This window comes from Mustelus asterias, chromosome 22 (genome assembly GCF_964213995.1).
Source record: "Mustelus asterias chromosome 22, sMusAst1.hap1.1, whole genome shotgun sequence".
Classification (NCBI taxonomy): Eukaryota; Metazoa; Chordata; class Chondrichthyes; order Carcharhiniformes; family Triakidae; genus Mustelus; species Mustelus asterias.
The window spans coordinates 28,753,392-28,772,825 of record NC_135822.1 but is presented as its reverse complement, the minus strand read 5'-3'; the positions used below and the strand labels follow the sequence as shown (position 1 = coordinate 28,772,825).

At 48.2% G+C, this 19,434-nt stretch overlaps 1 protein-coding gene across 4 annotated transcripts in view; it reads left to right on the top strand.

Annotated features, from left to right (window-relative positions):
* LOC144509979 (rho guanine nucleotide exchange factor 10-like protein) overlaps nt 1-18,679 on the top strand; it is a 217,932-nt gene extending 199,253 nt beyond the window's left edge. For all 4 annotated transcript variants that reach the window (XM_078239049.1, XM_078239050.1, XM_078239052.1 and 1 more), the window contains 3 exons: nt 8,897-9,068; nt 13,118-13,240; nt 15,569-18,679. In XM_078239049.1, the coding sequence (XP_078095175.1) occupies nt 8,897-9,068; nt 13,118-13,240; nt 15,569-16,092 (819 nt within the window). In that variant the 3' untranslated portion in view covers nt 16,093-18,679. The remainder of the gene's footprint in view (nt 1-8,896; nt 9,069-13,117; nt 13,241-15,568) is intronic.
* Nucleotides 18,680-19,434: the final 755 nt, after the last annotated feature.

The following is a 19,434-nucleotide window of genomic DNA, read 5'->3' as shown; positions in this document are numbered from 1 at the left end:
TGACTGCGTTTTCCCCGACAGTCAGTAAAATCTTTGCACAGCTGGAGCCATAAACTCATCTCCTTGACGATGGAGGACAATTTTAAAATGTATTTTTAAATGATATGATCTCTTAAGACTTCGCATAAAAACATTAAAAATTCATATTAGCTTTGAGAACTTGAGCCATTTGCATTACAAAGTGGGCAGGAGTGTGTGTGCGCTGCAGAAAATGATCTTTGATTAATTTCTGTGAGAATATTCTATGAAAGCCACATGAAGCAAAAATGGATTTAGATGCTCCCACTAGCAGCAATAGAATTAACTAGCAGATGTTGCTTTCTGCTCGAACACCAGAGTATTGCTGCAGTCGGTTTTGGCACGGAACATGCTCTAATCTATTCAACCTTAAAGGGGCACTGTTGCCTTACTTGGCAGATTTTGACAAGTAACAAGATTCTTCAGAGTCTTGAGAGTTTATCAGAACCAAAACTTTTTCCTGAACTGGAATAATCCATGATGTGGAGATGCCGGCGTTGGACTAGGGTGGGAACAGTAAGAAGTCTCACAACACCAGGTTAAAGTCCAACAGGTTTATTTGGTATCGTGAGTTTTCGGAGCTCTACTCCTTCATCAGGTGATAATGATGAAGGGGCAGCACTCTGAAAGTTCGTGATACCAAATAAACCTGTTGGACTTTAACCTGGTGTTGTGAGACTTCTTACTGTGGAATAATCTATTGAGCCTTTGCCTTTTTTCCAGGTTCCTCAATTTCTTCCCTTTTCAAAAATGCCCCTAAACCACCCCTTGAACCGACGTACAATGTAGATGCAGGAAGGATATTTTCCCGAGTCGGGAACCAGGGGACATGGAATGGGATTTTCCAGAGCCCTACGGTGTGCTTTGTGGAGGCGGGTCGCCATTGCTGTGGCAGGATCTTCTGGTTCTGCCCATGTCTACGGCATTTTGTGTGGCTCGCCTGTCCACCATGTGGAACCCACTGTGGTGGGTCACTTTTTTGTGGGACGGGAAAATCCCACTGGAGGAAAGAGCTGGAAAATTTCATCCATAGTCTCAGAATACAGGGCAGGCTCGCTCAGGCTGAGCTCAGGAGGAACTTCTTCACTGGTGAATCGTTAAAATTCTGTGCACCAGTTATTGACTATGCTCAAGACGGGGATGAATAGATTTCTACATGTTTAACCACAGTAGCACAGTGGTTAGCACTGCTGCCTCACAGCGCCAGGGACCAGGTTCAGTTCTGGTCACTGTCTGTGTGGAGTTTGCATGTTCTCCCCGTGTCTGTGTGGGTTTCCTCTGGATGCTCCGGTTTTCTCCCACAGTCCAAAGATTTGCAGGTTAGATGGATTGGTTGTGATAACATGTCCCTTAGTTTGCAAGTTAAGGGGATTAGCGGGGTAAATGCGTGGGGGTACGAGGACATGGCAAAGAGTGGGCATGGGTAAATGCTCTTTTGGAGAGTCAGTGAGATGGGGTGAATGGTCTCCTTCTGCACTGTAGGGATTCTATGATTTAACCCAGGACTCGCTGTTAGCTGGCCTAGCAAGTTGCATTGGATGTCTCCACTTTTCCAATCACCACTAACCAACCCCTTTTCATATTTAGAATACATGCAACTGCACAGAAAGATTGTGCTGGTATGCTGCTGGCATTTGCCTTGCCTAGCACAGGAAGCTTCTCTCTATACAGTGGGGTAATCCAACACAACTTCATGGCCCACTCCACATGCAGTTCTGTAAAGGAGGACTTGCGTTTAAAACTGTCCAAAACTGATTTGAAATGTTTTTGAAGTGTAGTCACTGCTTCAATGTGGCCAGCATGGCAACCACATTGCACAAGCAAACACCCACCCATGAAATAAAAAAAGCAAATCATAGGCCTTGGTTGAAGGGTAAATGTTGGCTCAAGCAAGGGGGAACATCCCTGATCAGCCTTGAATAGTGCCATGGTTATGCATCCAGGAAGGCAGACAGGGCCACAGTTTGACAACTGAGTGGCAGCATTTTCAGAAGAGCAGCAGCCCCTCAGTGCTGCACGCAAGCGTCAGCCTATATTTTGTGCTCAAGCCTTTGTAGTAGAATTTCAGCCCACAGCCTTTTTAAGAAGGACAATAGAACATGTCAAGGGAACTATAAATATCATACAATAATGAATTTCAACCTCACTAAACTCTTTTGAAGAGGTAATAAGGGTGATGCAGTAGATATAATGTCTACATTTCCAAAAGGCTTTGATAAGGTACCACACTGACTAATCAGATCAAACGTGGAGTCAGGGAACAAAGAGCAGAGTGGGTAGTTGACAGATTGAAAACAGAAAGAGAGCAGGGGTAAATGTTAACTTTTCAGAGTGGTAGAAGTTGGGAACTGAGTTCCACACAGAAGTGCTAGGATCACTTCACCATTTAGAGTCATAGAGGTTTACAGCATGGAAACAGGCCCTTCAGCCCAACTTGTCCATGCCGCCTTATTTTTTTTAAAACCCCTAAGCTAATCTCAATTGCCCGCATTTGGCCTGTATCCCTCTAGACCCATCGTACCCATGTAACTATCTAAATGCTTTTAAAAAGATAAAATTGTACCCGCCTCTACTACTACCACCTCTGGCAGTTTGTTCCAGACACTCACCACCCTCTGTGTGAAAAAATTGCCCCTCTGGACACTTTTGTATCTCTCCCCTCTCCCCTTAAACATATGCCCTCTAGTTTTAGACTTCCCTCCCTATGGGAAAAGATATTGACTCTCTACCTTGTCTATGCCCCTCATTATTTTATAGACCTCTATAAGGTCCCCCCTCAGCCTCCTACGCTCCAGAGAAAAAAGTCCCAGTCTATTCAGCCTCTCCTTATGACTCAATCCATCAAGTCCCGGTAGCTTCCTAGTAAATCTTTTCTGCACTCTTTCTAGTTTATATTAGCAATTTAGATTTTGGCACAGTGGTTAGCACTGCTGCCTCGCAGTGCCAGGGACCCTGGTTCGATTCCGGCCTTGGGTTACTGTCTGTGTGGCGTTTGCATGTTCTCCCCGTGCCTGCGTGGGTTTCCTCCGGGTGCTCCAGTTTCCTCCCACGGTCCAAAGATGTGCAGCTTAGGGGGATTGGCAATGCTAAATTAGTGTCCAAAGATGTGTGTGTTAACGTGACTTAGCCATGGTTAATGCATGGGATTACAGGGATAAGGCGGAGGGGAGGGCCTGGGTGGGATGCTCTTTCGGAGAGTGAGCGCAGACTCGATGGGCCGAATGGCCTCTTTCTGCACTGTTGGGATTCTTGGTTCTTTGGTTCTAAAAACATTATTTCTTAATTGGCACACAACACCAAATTGGAGCCTGGGGGATGTGGGGGGAGGGGGGAGGTTGGCGGGGGTAGGGGGAATAGTTGACACTGAGGAACATGTTTGAAGAAGCCATTGATAAACTTGCAGAATGAGCATTAATTGGCAGATGGGATTCAATACACATGTGAGACATTACCTGTTGGTCAGGAAAAGAGGCCCCACATTAACATGAAGAACCTAGCTAAAAGGGGATGAAGGAGCAAAGGGATTGAGTGTACAAATCACTAAATGTTGCAACACAGGTCAATAAGGTCTTTAAAAAAAGCAAATTGACCACTTGGGTTTATTTCTGGAAGGACAACATTTAACAGTAGAAAAGTGATGGTAAACCTTTATTGAACCTTTGCTAAGACCACACTGGGGAGTACAGTGTACATACATATCATCATAAGATGGTCAGAGAGGGTGCAAAAGATCCCATAGCAGATCTGTGAGGTTATACCCAGCAGGAAAGGATCAACACGCTGACTCTTCCATTGAGAGGGACTGACATAATCAAGGTCTTTAAACTGTTGAGAGGATAGAGACAGTAAGAAGTTTAACAACACCGGGTTAAAGTCCAACAGGTTTATTTGGTAGCAAAAGCCACACAAGCTTTCGGAGCCTTAAGCCCCTTCAGGTGAGTGGGAATTCTGTTCACAATGAGAATTCCCACTCACCTGAAGAAGGGGCTTAAGGCTCCAAAAGCTTGTGTGGCTTTTGCTACCAAATGAACCTGTTGGACTTTAACCTGGTGTTGTTAGACTTCTTACTGTGTTTACCCCAGTCCAACGCCGGCACCTCCACATCGAGAGGACAGATACCCAGGACCTCATGTTAACGCTCTGCAAGTGGGTGAGTTTTGACTGAATTGAATTGAAATCTTGCCCAAAGAACATTTCCACCTGAGGGAAAAGTAAATCTAGGGACTGTCAATACAAGAGAGTCAACACGAAATCAAATCGGGAATTCAGAAATAACCTCCTCACCAATCCATCACACAAACCAGCCTCCCATCCATTGACTCTGTCTACACTTCCTGCTGGCTCAGAAAAGCAGCCAGCATAATTAAGGACCACACGCACCCCGGACATTCTGTCTCCCAACTTCTTCCATCAGGAAAAAAGATACAAAAGTGTGAGGTCATATACCAACCGACTTGAGAACAGCTTCTTCCCTGCTGCCGTCAGATTTTTGAATGGCCCCACCTTGCATTAAGTTGACCTTTCTCTACACCCTAGCTATGACTGTAACACTACATTCTGCACTCTCTCATTTCCTTCTCTATGAGCGGTATGCTTTATCTTTATAGCGTGCAATAAACAATACTTTCCACTGTATGCTAATACATGTGACAATAAATCAAATCAAAAGCATTGTGAGAATGTGGAACTTGCTATGTGGAGTAGTTGAGGCAAGCCAGTTAGATACAGATGAGGGGAGGCTTGATAAGCATATGTGGGAGAAGGGAATTGAAGGTTATGCTGATCATTAAGAAAGGATGAGAGGAGGAATGAGTAGAGCATAAACACTGGCATTGAATGGGTCAGTAAGAAGTCTCACAACACCAGGTTAAAGTCCAGCAGATTTATTTAGAATCACGAGCTTTCAGAGCGCTGTTCTTTCATCATGAAGCTTGTGATTCCAAATAAACCTGTTGGACTTTAACCTGGTGTTGTGAGACTCCTTTATTGTGCTTACCCCAATCCAAAGCTGGCATCTCCACATCATTGAGTGGATGGGCCGAATGGCCCATTTCCGTGCTGTAAATTCTCTGCTTCTACTTGTCTGCGGGGGTTTCCTCCGGGTGCTCTGGTTCCCTCACAGTCCTAAAGACGGGCTGGTTAGGTGCATTGGCCGTGCGAAATTCTCCCTCGGTGTACCTGAACAGGTGGTGGAGTGTGGCGACTCGGGGATTTTCACAGTAACTTCATTGCCGTGTTAATGTAAGTGACACTAATAAATAAACTAAACTAAGTCGGTGCAGAGGTGAACGTGCTACTACTGAGTGAAGGTTGGCACCCACTGATATGGCAACTGCACATCAACTCGTTTTTTTAATGTGTTAACTCACAACTACTGTTGTTAAAGGCATTTTAGTCATTCATCCAAAAGCATCAAATTATCTGATTGTATGCGATGAGTTGATGAATCAGAAATTAATGTTTGATTTTCTTTTGCCTGATTTTGTTTCCATCTTGGGCTAAGGCTGAGGTAGTCTGGCGTTACATTGAGGCTCTGAAACTCGAGAGCCCTTTACGTGTCTGTGTGTGTGTGATGTTTATTGGATCGACCATGAAAACGGGGCACACAGAAGAGAAATCTCCATCACAGCTAGTCTGTTGGAATACTCTTGACAGGGACTGAATGTTCTGTATTTTCCGAAGCATCTGTCAGCAGTGAACCAGAAACATTAGTTCGGCTTGCAAGGCTGACTAGGCTTTTCCTTCCTCCGCACATCTTGTTTTTTAAAGAAGCACAAAATGGATCTCCTCGGATTCGGCTGAATTTGACAAGCGTGTGCTGCAAATCCTAAGTGTTCCACGTGCTTTTTTTTTTGTTTCACTCCCCTCTTGACTAGTACAGGCACGGACGTATACCGGGGTGTAGTTCCACCCTTGTGCCGAAAGACCATTAGATATAAGAGCAGAATTAGGCCATTCGGCCCATCGAGTTTGCTCTGCCACTCGCTCGTGGCTGAGCTTCTCAACCCCCATTCTCCCTGTCTTTTCCCCGTAACCTTTGATCCCCTTACCAATCAAGAACCTATCTATCTCTATCTTAAATGCACTCAATGACCTGGCCTCCACGGCCTTCTGTGGCAATGAATTCCATAGATTCACCACCCTCTGGCTGAAGAAATTCTTCCTCATCTTGGTTCTAAACGGTCGTCTCTTTAGCCTGAGGTTGTGCCCTTGGACCCTAGCCTCTCCTGCCAATGGAAACATCTTCCCCACTTCTGTCCAGGCCTTTCAGTATTCTGTAAGTTTCAATGAGATCCTCCCTCCTCCTTCTAAACTCCATCGAGTAAAAACTCAAGAGTCCTCAAACGCTCCTCATACGTCAAGCTTTTCCTTCCTGGGATCATTCTTGTGAACCTCCTCTGGACCCTCTCCAGGGCCAGCGCCTAGATATGGGGCTCTAAAATTGCCCACAGTTTTCCAAATGTGGCCTGACCAGAGCCTTTAAAAAGCCTCAGCAGTACATCCCTTACTTTTGTGTTCTAGTCCTCTTGAAATGAATGCTAGCATTGCATTTGCCACGTGAGCCAAGATAGTCACTATTCAGCTGTGAAGGGCATCGCAACCTGGCCAAACCTGATCACTCTGAACGTTTTCTGCTGGTGAGCAATACGAAGCAGGAAAGTTGGTTGGAAGGCTTCCCAAGCCATGCCTGCTAATGTTGATTTATCGCATTCTTTCGGTATCTTGACTGAAAGGAAATAGCGCGACGCATCTGGGACATTTATCCTGGAACCTTCCCGAAGTGTACCGCTCGATAATACATTGGGGAATCTCCATTCTGCTGTGTTCTACGGAGCTTGTTCAACATTCAGTAATTATTCTCATTGATTTCCTTTTTAAATTATAAACGTTACGTCCTTGAAACATTGCTCCCAATTACCGTAAAGCCCATATTCCTTCACAAGTACATGGACATGTCGCCCATTTATGTTGTTGTTGATAGCCAGTCTCCCTGCTCGGATAGACCGTGCTGTGAGAGTCTGAATAGGTTTTATATTGGAGCGAAAGAGAGAGATCTGATTAAATCCCCAGAGTACGTTAATCAGCTCTCAGCTTGCCGTTGTAGAGTAGAGCTAACTCTATCATTCACAGCGCCCCTATTAATAAAGACTTTGGGACAAACTGCCTTTTCATCGATTGGGAAGGTTTTCCGCTTCCCTCTGTCAGGAACTGGGAGCGTGTACCTTTTTTCATCTTGCTGAGATATATTGAGTGCTTATGCCAGTGTTGATAATTGGTTCAGTCTGGAGGAAGCCAATGGGGGCGCCATCTTTATTTGCACAATTGTTTTCTCGACGCGGCTGCCTTTTAGATTGTGCCCCCCCCCCCCGGCTGGGTGTGGCTGTTCCACTGAACAGGATTCTGCTGGTGGGACTGGGTGTGACGTCTGTCTGTACACTGGCCTTTCGCCACTCGGATTTAAATTCAGTCTAGACTGATGCTGAGTAAAAAGTGTTTTTCTCTCTACTGTTTGTGAAGTCACTACAAATAATATGTTCAGGTTGCCTGAATCCAATCCCTAGTGGGCAAAGACCCACAACACAAAACTTCCTTGGGTTGGCACACTCACTCCCAAAGCAATCAGCTTGATGGTTTTGGAAAGAAGAAAAATGTCACTGAGCTGTACAGTCGGGTTCGGGTGAAGGGACAAAAGGTACAAATGCTGGTTTATGCTGCTCCGAACCTTGGATTTCTTGATGCTGCCGTTGTCACCCCAGGAGGGCCCCAATGAGGCAGAAAGTAAACAGTCCTGGCGCTCCCCACATTGAAGTCCAGTTAGCTTAAACTGCCGCGTCTCATCTCCTCAGTTGTCCATCAGTTGCCTGCCCAAAATGGATGTGACGTGGCAGCTAGCCAGCGGGCAAGAGAGGATTGCCGGGTTGCGAGGGGCAGCCGACGGGGACCAAACAGAGGCCTACATTTTCTATCCGAGGGGGAGGGGGGGGGGGGGGGGGGGGGGGCAGATGTGCTACTCTTCGCCCCACAGGAAAGCTTTAAGATAAAATTTCAAAACCTACCTCCTTTTATACCCAACACTTCTGCCCACCAAGCTGGTCTGGTGGAAAACCGCAATGGCTTTCTTGACAAGACCCATGATTAAAATAGCAACTGGGGCCCCAATTGCCAAAGGCAGCCTTAACTGCATGTTTTGCAAAGGATCCCACTCGTTTTTGGCAGATGGCCATCTCGCCTGCTCAGGAGAGCAGGTTAAAACCATTGGAATGAGTGTTTGATGCAGGATGTCATAGAATCCCTACAGTGCATAGGAAGGCCATTTGGCCCATCAGGTCTGCACTGACCACAACTACCCAGGCCCTATCCCCGTAACCCCACATATTTACCCTTCTAATCCTCTAACACTAAGGGGCAATTTAGCATGGCCAATCAATCTAAGCCGCACATCTTTGGACTGTGGGAGGAAACTGGAGCACCCGGAGGAAACCCACGCAGACACGGGGAGAATGTGCAGAATCCACACAGACAGTGACCCAAGGCCGGAATTGAACCCGGGTCCCTGGCGCTGTGAGGCGCCAACCACTGTGCCACCGTGCCGCCCCAGTCAGTGGGTAAATCGGACGGGAGATTTTGGCTGTCCAGCAGATCAAGGTGATTCCTGTGTCTGAAATCGGATGGTCTATTTCCTTTTTAAAAAATGAGCCCAGAGTTGAGTACAACATTTCAGAAGAAATGCTCTTGTCTAATAGCGGTAGGGAGTCCTTTCCAATTTTCAGTTTTCTAAACAATTAAGAATGATTTGGCTTGGCACTGCTTTGCAAGCAAACGTCATGGTGTTTCTTTAGCAAGTAAAACTGCTCTTTCCCTCCCCGGTATCTGGCAGTGTTTTGATGCCCACCCTGACAGCGAGGTGGACGTGACTCATATGATGAAAGCTGGTGGTGGGGTGTGGATGGCCTTCTCTGCAGGCTCCTCCATTCGATTATTTCACACCGAGACTCTGGAACATCTTCAAGAAATCAATGTCGTTCCACGCAGCACCTTCTTCACTCCAGGTAAGATGCGTCAGAGAACCTGCGGTTTGTTTGTCCTGTGATCAGCGTGTTTTACCATCAGAAACAACAGTGCCTGTCAGCTAATGTTCTGGGGACCTGGGTTTGAATCCTGCCATGGTGGGTGGTGGAATTTGAATTCAAAAAATAAATCGGGAATTAAGATTCTACTTATTTTTATTATTCAGTCATGGGTCATGGGCGTCGCTGGCTGGGCCAGCATTTATTGCCCAATCCTAGTTGTCCTTGGAGGGCAGGTGAGAGTCAACCACATTGCTGTGGCTCTGGAGTCACTTGTAGGCCAGATAAGGTAAGGATGGCGGACTTCCTTCCCTAAAGGATATTGGTGAGTCAGATGGGTTTTTTCGACAATCGATGATGGTTTCATGGTCATCAGTAGATTCTTAATTCCAGATTTTTAAAAATTTAAATTCCACCATCTGCTGTGACGAGATTCGAACCTTGCTCCCCAGCACATGAGCTGATAAACATGTAACAAACCATTGCTGATTGTTGGAAAACCTGTCTGGTTCACTAATATGGAAGGAATATATAGAACCTTAGTTAGGCCGCACTTGGAATATAGTGTCCAATTCTGGTTGCCACACTACCAGAAGGATGTGGAGGCTTTGGCGAGGGTACAGAAAAGATTTACCAGGATGTTGCCTGGTATGGGGGGCATTAGCTAGGAGGGGAGGTTGGAGAAACTTGGTTTGTTCTCACTGGAATGACTGAGGTTGAGGGGAGACCTGATAGAAGTCTACAAGATTGAGAGGCATGGACAGAGTGGATAGTCAGAAGCTTTTTCCCAGGGTGGAAGAGTCAGTTACTAGGGGGCACAGGTTTAAGGTGCGAGGGGCAAGGTTTAAAGGAGATGTATGAGGCAGATTTTTTACACAGAGTAGTGGGTGTCTGGAACTGGTTGCCGGGGGAGGTAGTGGAAGCGGATATGGTAGTGACTTTTAAGGGGCATCTTGACAAGTACATGAATAGGATGGGAATAGACGGATATGGTCCCCGGAATGGGAGGGTGTTTTAGTTAAGTTGGGCAGCATGGTCGGTGCAGGCTTGGAGGGCCGAAGGGCCTGTTCCTGTGCTGTAAGTTTCTTTGTTCTTTGAAATCGGCCATCCTTACCTGGTCCGACCTAGATGTGACACCAAAGCCACAACTGTGTGGTTGACTCTCAACTGCCCTCGAAGGGCAACTAGGGATGGACAATAAATGCTGGCCAGCCAGCGATGCCCATGTCCCACGAATGAATTTTTAAAAAATCAAAGAGATGATGACCAGACAGCTTGTTTAGTGACGTTGGTTAAGGGATAGATATTGGCTGGGGCACCTGGGAGAAAGTCCTTGCTATTATTCAAAATCATGCCATGGGATCTTTTTGTGTAACTGGAGGGGAAGATAAGCTGTCTTTGGGCCCCAGGCTATATTATGAATCCAAGTAAATCTATCCAGCTTATGTTGCAGTAATCATACAAATTGAAAATATTTACAATCTTGTCGCCTGAGCGTTTGATGTTCAGCAACATTTAATTTTAATGTTCTCGGTTTTCTCTTTCCTGTCCCATCATCATAATATTTTATTTTGGTGTGTGAATCGCTTTAAATGGTTCCTGTTGCAGAATGCTAAATTAACCCAAATCAGGAAAGCTGCTTGGAATTAGAGCGGTTCTCCCAATTATTCACTAAACCGGATCACGAGAGCTGTGGATGAGCTGGGTGTTTAAGAGTGGGGCCCACCTGAGGGGGTGGAGAGGTCATTGTTGTAGGGTCGAACTCGAAGTCCCAGCACTGGGAGTGTGGGGTGGAACTGAGGAGTCCTTTTTAAAGCAGGTCGTGAAGAAAATTCAAATAGGTTTGGATGGTTTTTATATCAACATCATAAAATTTAACTGCAGTTTTTTTTTGAGTTTCGCACGCATCTGATTTCTAGATGAGATTTATGTGATTTGGAGAAGGAAACTAGTGGGTCAGAAGGGTTAGTCCCTTTCGAGCTGCCTCGCCTAAATTTAGTCAGCCGTGACCAAGCATTAAGTTGCACGAGTCCCATCACAAAATTGGCATTGCGCAACATTACTCTGGATGTTGGAAAGCTCAAATAAAAATAAATGTTGGAAGTATTTGATCCATAGCTTTCCTGCTGAAGTTTTTCTGGTCATTGTAAAAGCACTCGTGTTCTCTCGCCCATGCACACTATCTCACACACTTTTATTGAGACATTGTACCCACCATTCCTGTATGAGTGCTGCCACGCATTGATTGGACATCATTGTATACCATTTTGACCTTTGATCTGTATGTTCCAAACATATCACAAATAAATCAGAGTGGAGCAAAGAAATACCAAAATCAACATGGACCTGGCAAAATGTACATAGAATTCCTACAGTGCAGAAGGAAGCCATCCGCCCCATCGAGTCATCACTGACTCACCGAAAGAGTATCCCACCCAGAACCACTGGGTCAAAATCCTGGAGCTCCCTCCCTAACAGCACTATGGGTGTATCTATACCTCAGGGACTGCAGTGATTCGAGAAGACGACTCACCACCACCTTCTCGAGGGGCACCTGGGGATAGGCAACAAATGCTGGCCTAGCCAGTAACGCCCACACCCTGTAAAACTGCAAGGAAATGAGATGTTTTCTAAAGGTGTGCGACATAATCCATACAGTGCAGAAAGCAGCTGCTTCAAGTCTGAACTGACTCTCCAAAAGAACATCTTACCTAGGCCCTAACCCCATAACCCCGCACATTCACCATAGCCAAACCATCTAACCTACACATCTTTGGACTGTGGGAAGAAACTGGAGCACCCAGAGGAAACCCATGCAGACACGGAAAGGCTGTGCAAACTCCACACAGACAGTCACCCAAGGCTGGAATCGAACCTGGGTCCCCAGCAGTGCTAACCATTGTGCCACCGTGTTGGCATACGTGGCCCATCCCAGTCTGTTCACATCATCTTGTCATCGTGATCATTGACTGGGGAGTGGCTGGAAAATTGCCTGTTAAAGTCAATCAGAAACCCGGGGGTAGTAATTGAACTAATTCCATATCAACACCGATCAATCCTTACTCCTCAAACATGGATAATTAAATCATTTGTAGTGTGCAATGTCAGACACTACTTGGATAAGTGTACACGTGTTATACTGGAAAGGCTAAGTGTCATAGATTTGTTTAGAAATACAGAGGCTGATGGATTGTCTAGTGAGTGACCAATCTCTGGACCACAATCCATGAAGTAAATCCAAGTCTGCAATATTCTGTACATCTTGCTCTTGGTTCTGCACTTACTGCCATCTCTCCACTGGTTTTCAAAGCTGAGTGGCACAGTGGTTAGCACTGCTGCCTCACAGCACCAGGGACCGGGTTCGATTCCCAGCTTGGGTCACTGTCTGTGCGGAGTCTGCACATTCTCCCCGTGTCTGCGTGGGTTTCCTCCGGGTGCTCCGGTTTCCTCCCACAGTCCAAAAAACGTGCTGGTTAGGTGCATTGGCTGTGCTAAATTCTCCCTCAGTGTGCCCGAACAGGCGCCGGAGTGTGGCGACTAGGGGATTTTCACAGTAACTTCATTGCAGTGTTAATGTAAGCCTAGTTGTGACACTGATAAATAAACTTTAAAACTTTTAGTGGGAAAGACAGAGGGTGGGATTTCCAGCCGCGCTCACCCTGAAACCAAAGATTCTCGTCCAAGCTCACCAGACCTTTCCCTGGGCCACCCCTCGTCCGCTCCGATTCCCGTGCCGGGTGGAACGGGAAAATTCGCTCCCAAATGTGGAAAGGGTCCACATTTGTTCCAATGAGCAGAGAGGCTCTGTCAATGCTGACCAAACTCATGATCTGAATAAGCAGCCTTCCATTAGTGAATTCTATCATTGTGGTGTTCGCCATTATAGATAAAGGGAAGAGGAAATGTCTCGAGGGTGTTCTTTGTTCAGTAATATCTGTTTGAATATGAAGAATAAATGATTGCTCCTGGACTTTAAAATCATCTGGGCCTCTGTACGATGACCTATTTCTCTTTCCATCTCCCTCATTAAGGACAAAAGAATATTTTGGTGACGTGTCTGCTGGTTTGCCAAGGCATGCTGTGGGTTGGGACCAATCAAGGCATTTTGATTACTCTACCGGTTCCGAAACTTGAAGGAATTCCAAAAGTAACAGGTAAGGATTTTTTTCCCCCGCTCCATTTAATAATCACAGTTTTGTAGTTTCCTTCACAGGTGAAGGATTTTGTTGAGTTCCAGAAAGAACAGAAGGGTTGACGTGGCTACTCGAACACCAGGTACAGAGAGTAGCTTGTGATATAGTGCCACGGTGAATGAAGGTGTGCAGTGGAACATGTAGATATGAATCCAACATCATGCATAATTTAATTAGCATAATTTATTACTAGTGAGCGCCAAACTGGTTCAAAAACATAGACAAGTTCCAAGGAATACAAGTGTTTTGTATGTGTGGTAAAAGGAGCTATTTTGAGCTGGGGAGGGGCACAGGCCTGTGGCTGAGGTGAGGGGGGTGGCTGAGCTGGGGTGAGGGAGTGGGGGGTGGCTGAGCTGGAGTGGGGGGTGGCTGGGGTGAGGGAGTGGGGGGTGGCTGGGGTGAGGGAGTGGGGGGTGGCTGGGGTGAGGGAGTGGGGGGTGGCTGGGCTGGGGTGAGGGAGTGGGGGGTGGCTGGGCTGGGGTGAGGGAGTGGGGGGTGGCTGGGCTGGGGTGAGGGAGTGGGAGGTGGCTGGGGTGGGGTGGGGGGTGGCTGGGCTGGGGTGGGGGGTGGCTGGGCTGGGGTGAGGGAGTGGGGGGTGGCGTGGCTGGGGTGAGGGAGTGGGGGGTGGCGTGGCTGGGGTGAGGGAGTGGGGGGTGGCGTGGCTGGGGTGAGGGTGAGGGAGTGGGGGGTGGCGTGGCTGGGGTGAGGGAGTGGTGGGTGGCGTGGCTGGGGTGAGGGAGTGGGGGGTGGCGTGGCTGGGGTGAGGGAGTGGGGGGTGGCGTGGCTGGGGTGAGGGAGTGGGGGGTGGCGTGGCTGGGGTGAGGGAGTGGGGGGTGGCGTGGCTGGGGTGAGGGAGTGGGGGGTGGCGTGGCTGGGGTGAGGGAGTGGGGGGTGGCGTGGCTGGGGTGAGGGAGTGGGGGGTGGGGGATGGCTGGGGTGAGGGAGTGGGGGGTGTGGGGTGGCTGGGGTGGGGGGTGTGGGGTGGAGGGAGTGGGGGGTGTGGGGTGGAGGGAGTGGGGGGTGTGGGGTGGCTGGGGTGGGGGGTGTGGGGTGGCTGGGGTGGGGGGTGTGGGGTGGCTGGGGTGGGGGGTGTGGGGTGGCTGGGGTGGGGGGTGTGGGGTGGCTGGGGTGAGGGAGTGGGGGGTGTGGGGTGGCTGGGGTGAGGGAGTGGGGGGTGTGGGGTGGCTGGGGTGAGGGAGTGGGGGGTGTGGGGTGGCTGGGGTGAGGGAGTGGGGGGTGGCTGGGGTGAGGGAGTGGGGGGTGTGGGGTGGGTGAGGGAGTGGGGGGTGTGGGGTGGCTGGGGTGAGGGAGTGAGGGAGTGGGGGGTGGCTGGGGTGAGGGAGTGGGGGGTGGCTGGGGTGAGGGAGTGGGGGGTGGCTGGGGTGAGGGAGTGGGGGGTGGCTGGGGTGAGGGAGTGGGGGGTGGCTGGGGTGAGGGAGTGGGGGGTGGCTGAGCTGGGGTGAGGGAGTGGGGGGGTGGCGTGGCTGGGGTGAGGGAGTGGGGGGTGGCGTGGCTGGGGTGAGGGAGTGGGGGGTGGCGTGGCTGGGGTGAGGGAGTGGGGGGTGGCGTGGCTGGGGTGAGGGAGTGGGGGGTGGCGTGGCTGGGGTGGGGGAGTGGGGGGTGGCGTGGCTGGGGTGGGGGAGTGGGGGGTGGCGTGGCTGGGGTGGGGGGTGGCGTGGCTGGGGTGAGGGAGTGGGGGGTGGCGGGTGGCGTGGCTGGGGTGAGGGGGTGGGGGGTGGCGTGGCTGGGGTGGGGGGTGGCGTGGCTGGGGTGAGGGAGTGGCGTGGCTGGGGTGGGGGGTGGCGTGGCTGGGGTGGGGGTGGTTGAGCTGGGGGGTGGGAGGGGGTGGTTGAACTGGGGAGTGGGGGGGTGGCTGAGCTGGGGTGAGGGAACTGGGGGGGGGGTGTGGCTGAGCTTGTGGGGGTGGGGTGATGGGATGGGGGAGGCTATAGCTGAGCAGTTTAGAGGGGGATTAACTATTCTTTGATCACTTCTCAAACCTCTAAAACTGCTTGTTAGGGCACTGTGGAGGAAGCAACTAATCCATATACTGATTGTTTGACAGGGTAGTGTGGAAGAAGCATGTTCGTGAATTGAACCCTTGCTTGATGTTGATGGTGTTTTTACAACAAAAATCCCTTTTTTATCATTGCATGAACTGACTTTTCTCATTCATATCACCCCTGGTTCACGTTAGTGGTGACAGAGTTATGCAATGGATGAGACTCTGTATTGTGTTTTTAGAAGCGTTCCCAGTCACTGAGTTCTCTCTCTCTCTCTCCTGTGTAGGAAAGGGAATTATCTCGCTCAATGCGCACTGTGGACCTGTGGAGTTTCTGATTCCCACCGTTGGCTCTTTGGACCTGGAATTACTGAAAAGCGAGTCCACCGAGGACATGCCCGAGTATTCGGAAGGGAACAGCAAAGAGGATTCCTCCTCCCAGGAATCCCTTCACGACCAGCACGATCACTTGGATAAGAAGCAAGGGATCTCACTGCGTTACAACCTGCGCTCCACCTCTCACTTGCCCGGTCAGTTACTGTCGGCGCACAACAGCGAGGCTCAGGCCATCGAGGGTTCCCTGGAGCACAGCATTGAGGACGGTTCCATCTACGAGATAGTGGACGACCCGGACGTGTGGGTTCGAAGCAGGTCTTCAGCCCGTGAGGTTGTCAGGAAGGAGAAGATTAGCTCGGTTGCCATTGCCTCTGGAGGCAGGGGCTACCAGAATTTTAACAGGGACTTCAAGCCGACAATACACAACAAGAATGAAAACACGTTGTTGATTTGGCAGATACCACTGACTTTGTAGGATTTTGACTTTGTTACAGATTTGCATTGGTACAAAGTGTCTGTCAGAAGTACACTCCGTTATAAGATTGCACCACGTTCAATTGTCTGCGACGCTTAAGAGTTTTAAGAGAAATTCCGCTTTACAAACAAGGTTATATGCTCAGTGGTTTGGAGGTTGTACATCTCAAGTGGTTAGTGTGAAGATTTCAAAGCATTCTCTACCATTCTTAGAGCTAGTTGACTCCATTCACATTTGAAACTCTCTTGCACGGAGGGCTCTTAGCTGTAACACCCTTTCTATCATGTTGGTGAATGGTGCGGTGCACAGAAAGATGGAAGGGAGGCTATGTTGTGCAATAGGTTTACCTTTCCTTGCTCCTTTCCTCTTTTGTCATTCCCCCCTCTTTCTCACCCCTAAGTCACGAGGTTGTCGGGCCTGTGCTTGCTATTTTGGGAAGGGAGAGGAACGTTGAAGTAATTCCCAGATCACCTTTTTCTCCTACTCTTACACCCTCACGCCTTTCCCACCCGATCCCTCACAGACTCGTGCTGGGGTAATGATTCCACGGGCGCTGGTAGCCCTTCGACATTGTGCCCACGTGGCCACTCTTCATACGGGAACCTAGACGTTGAATGTTTTTTAGGCTGTTTGAATCTGGAGAGCACCAAAGCTGAACCCTGGCATTCACTCACACTTGCACTCGCACTCCTACTCACATTCACACTCCAGCAGATGGATTGCTAAAGTCCAGCTTCCAATGCTACTATTGCATTCTACCTGGTGAATAAGTGGAAGGGACTGGCCAGCTTCATCAGCCATGCAGGGGAAAGAATAATTGGAAGCAATGGGCAGCACGGTGGTTAGCACTGCTGCCTCTCAGCACCAGGGACCCCGGGTTCGATTCCCGACCTTGGGTGACTGTCTGTGAGGAGTTTGCACGTTCTCCCCGAGTCTGCATGAGTTTCTTCTGCGTGCTCCGGTTTCCTCCCACAGTCCAAAAGACGTGCTGGTTAGGTGCATTGGCCGTGCTAAATTCTCCCTCAGTGTGTAGCGACGCAGGGATTTTCACAGTAACTTCATTTCAGTATTGACAAGTAAGCCTACTTGTGACACTAATAAATAAACTTGGGTTTTTGTGAAAATAAAATTCTCTTTGGTGGATGCAACCTGAGCTCGATAACTCAGCAATTATGTTTCAACAACTTGTGTGTATATTTAATTCCTGTAAAAACTGTTCTAAAGACTGGTGCTGATGATCCTCATCTCAGTTGGCACGTGGGGTGCTGATGGCCACGTTTTGGAATGTCATACTTCATGCTCTCTTTTCTAGTTGTACATAATCTGCTAAATCCTATACCTCCCAGGTTTGAATTGTGACTTTTGTATTCCTGTTATTGGTGTGATTACAAATGGTAAGTCCACACCTTTGCCTGTCGAGAGTAGACCCCCCAACCTGTGATGGGACATACTTAAGCAGCTAGGGGCTGGGACTTCCCCTTGCTCTCACCCTCTTGGTGCGTGTGTGGTGTCCTTTCAGAATATCCTTTATAACTATCATGGCTGTGACTAAAAATGCACTGGGCAGAAAATTCTGACCTTTCCAATACCGCGTACTGCCTAATATTAGATTTAATGTTGGATTTAACTTCCCAAAATCAAAGGTTACTCGACTGACAGGGAAAGCGCATCCATTTTAAGAATGTAAACTTGGGCAAGAAAATGAGGAGGACTCCCTTTTCAAATAGAAGGGAATCTCATGACTTTCTTTGCTCTCCCCTTATGAATGGCCAAAGTATACAGCAGGATAATTCTGTACAACCTCCTGCACTTTGACATAGGCGGACAAATGTGTAGCCTTTGAACTGGAACCTGATGAGAGGAATATTTGTATTTATAGTGTAAAATACTAGTCCTTGTTGCTGGAAATAGTTGTGAACTCTTAAGGGGGTGGTGGGGCGGTGGGCAGCAGCAAAGTAAGAATGTTGCATGGTAATTTACGCTATAATTTGGGAATCCTTAATCCGGTCTTAGAACCGTGTAACTGCGGACGTTTACAGCACAGAAGGAGGCCATTTTGCCCATCACCTGTGCCAAATCTTAACTAATGACACATTGCCACAATATGTAAATATCAACTCTTTGAGAGTCATAGAAATTGGTTTTTACTCAGGGTTTAAGGTCTCCCAAAACGGAAGCTATTCTTGCATGCTGAAAGTCAAATTGTGTATTCAAGGGCAATATTTCACTATTCTGAAAATCTCTCACCATCATATATCCTTTTGCCACCCTTTATACACCGAGGGAGCATAGAGCAACATTGTTTCACGTCCCTCTGATAGCAAATAGTCATTTAGATTCCTCCCCTTCTCCCAAATTACATCCATCAGTATCCATGGGATATTAATTCCAAAATAAAACTCATTTGGACCTAATAAGATTCGTTCACTCCATCAACTCACTGAGCTGCAACCAATCCCTGGGGCTGCACAAATCCATCTTTGCGGAAATTAAACTGTTGCATCATTAAAGACCTTCTACTTTAGAACCTGAATCCCGTTTCACTCTTGTGTGTTTACTCCTGGAATCTGTACAATAAATCACTAGGAAGCCTGGCCTGTTTGTGGTGCCCAACCAAGTTCCACCCAACAGTGGATCTCGATGTGTGGCCTCTTTGTTCTATTGCCAACCAATGAGGCTGCTCCGAGGTCAGGTTAAAAGCAATTGAGTCAATCAGCTGGTCTTTACAACATGGGTGCTGTCCACATTGTTTAGCTGGTGATAAAGCAACCTGCGTCAAGCTGCTGATCATTTCAGTCAATGTCACCAAGACCTTTTTAGGATATCGGTTCAACTTGCCAATTGCGCACCTGGGCTACAGAACTGATCTTCAGTGCTGTGCTATAGAATTAGTCATCAACAGTAGCTACAATAGCAATGGATGGAGGTACGCTGGCGTTCTAATATTATTTATCTCGGTTTGGTCAATCTGGCTTTTCGGGCAATTGTCCATTTGTACATTGATTGTGATTCCTAGCATCCCTACAGTGCAGAACAAGTCATTCGGCCCATCACCTCTGCACTGACTCACTGAGTATCTTGCAGAGGCGCCCTTCCCGCCCTATCCCCATAACACCACTCCTTTCCCATGGCTAATCCATCTAACCTAAGGGGCAGTTTAGCATAGCCAATCCACCTAACCTACACATCTTCGGATTCAGATGACTTGGGTGACTAAACAAATGCTGCTTTTGTGAACCTAAATTTTTTAATTGGCATGGGATGGTTGTGTGAACTATTGAGAAGTGCGTTCCCCAATGTCATTGGCTTAATTTAGTGTTGATCACTCGCTTTGTCTCCAAG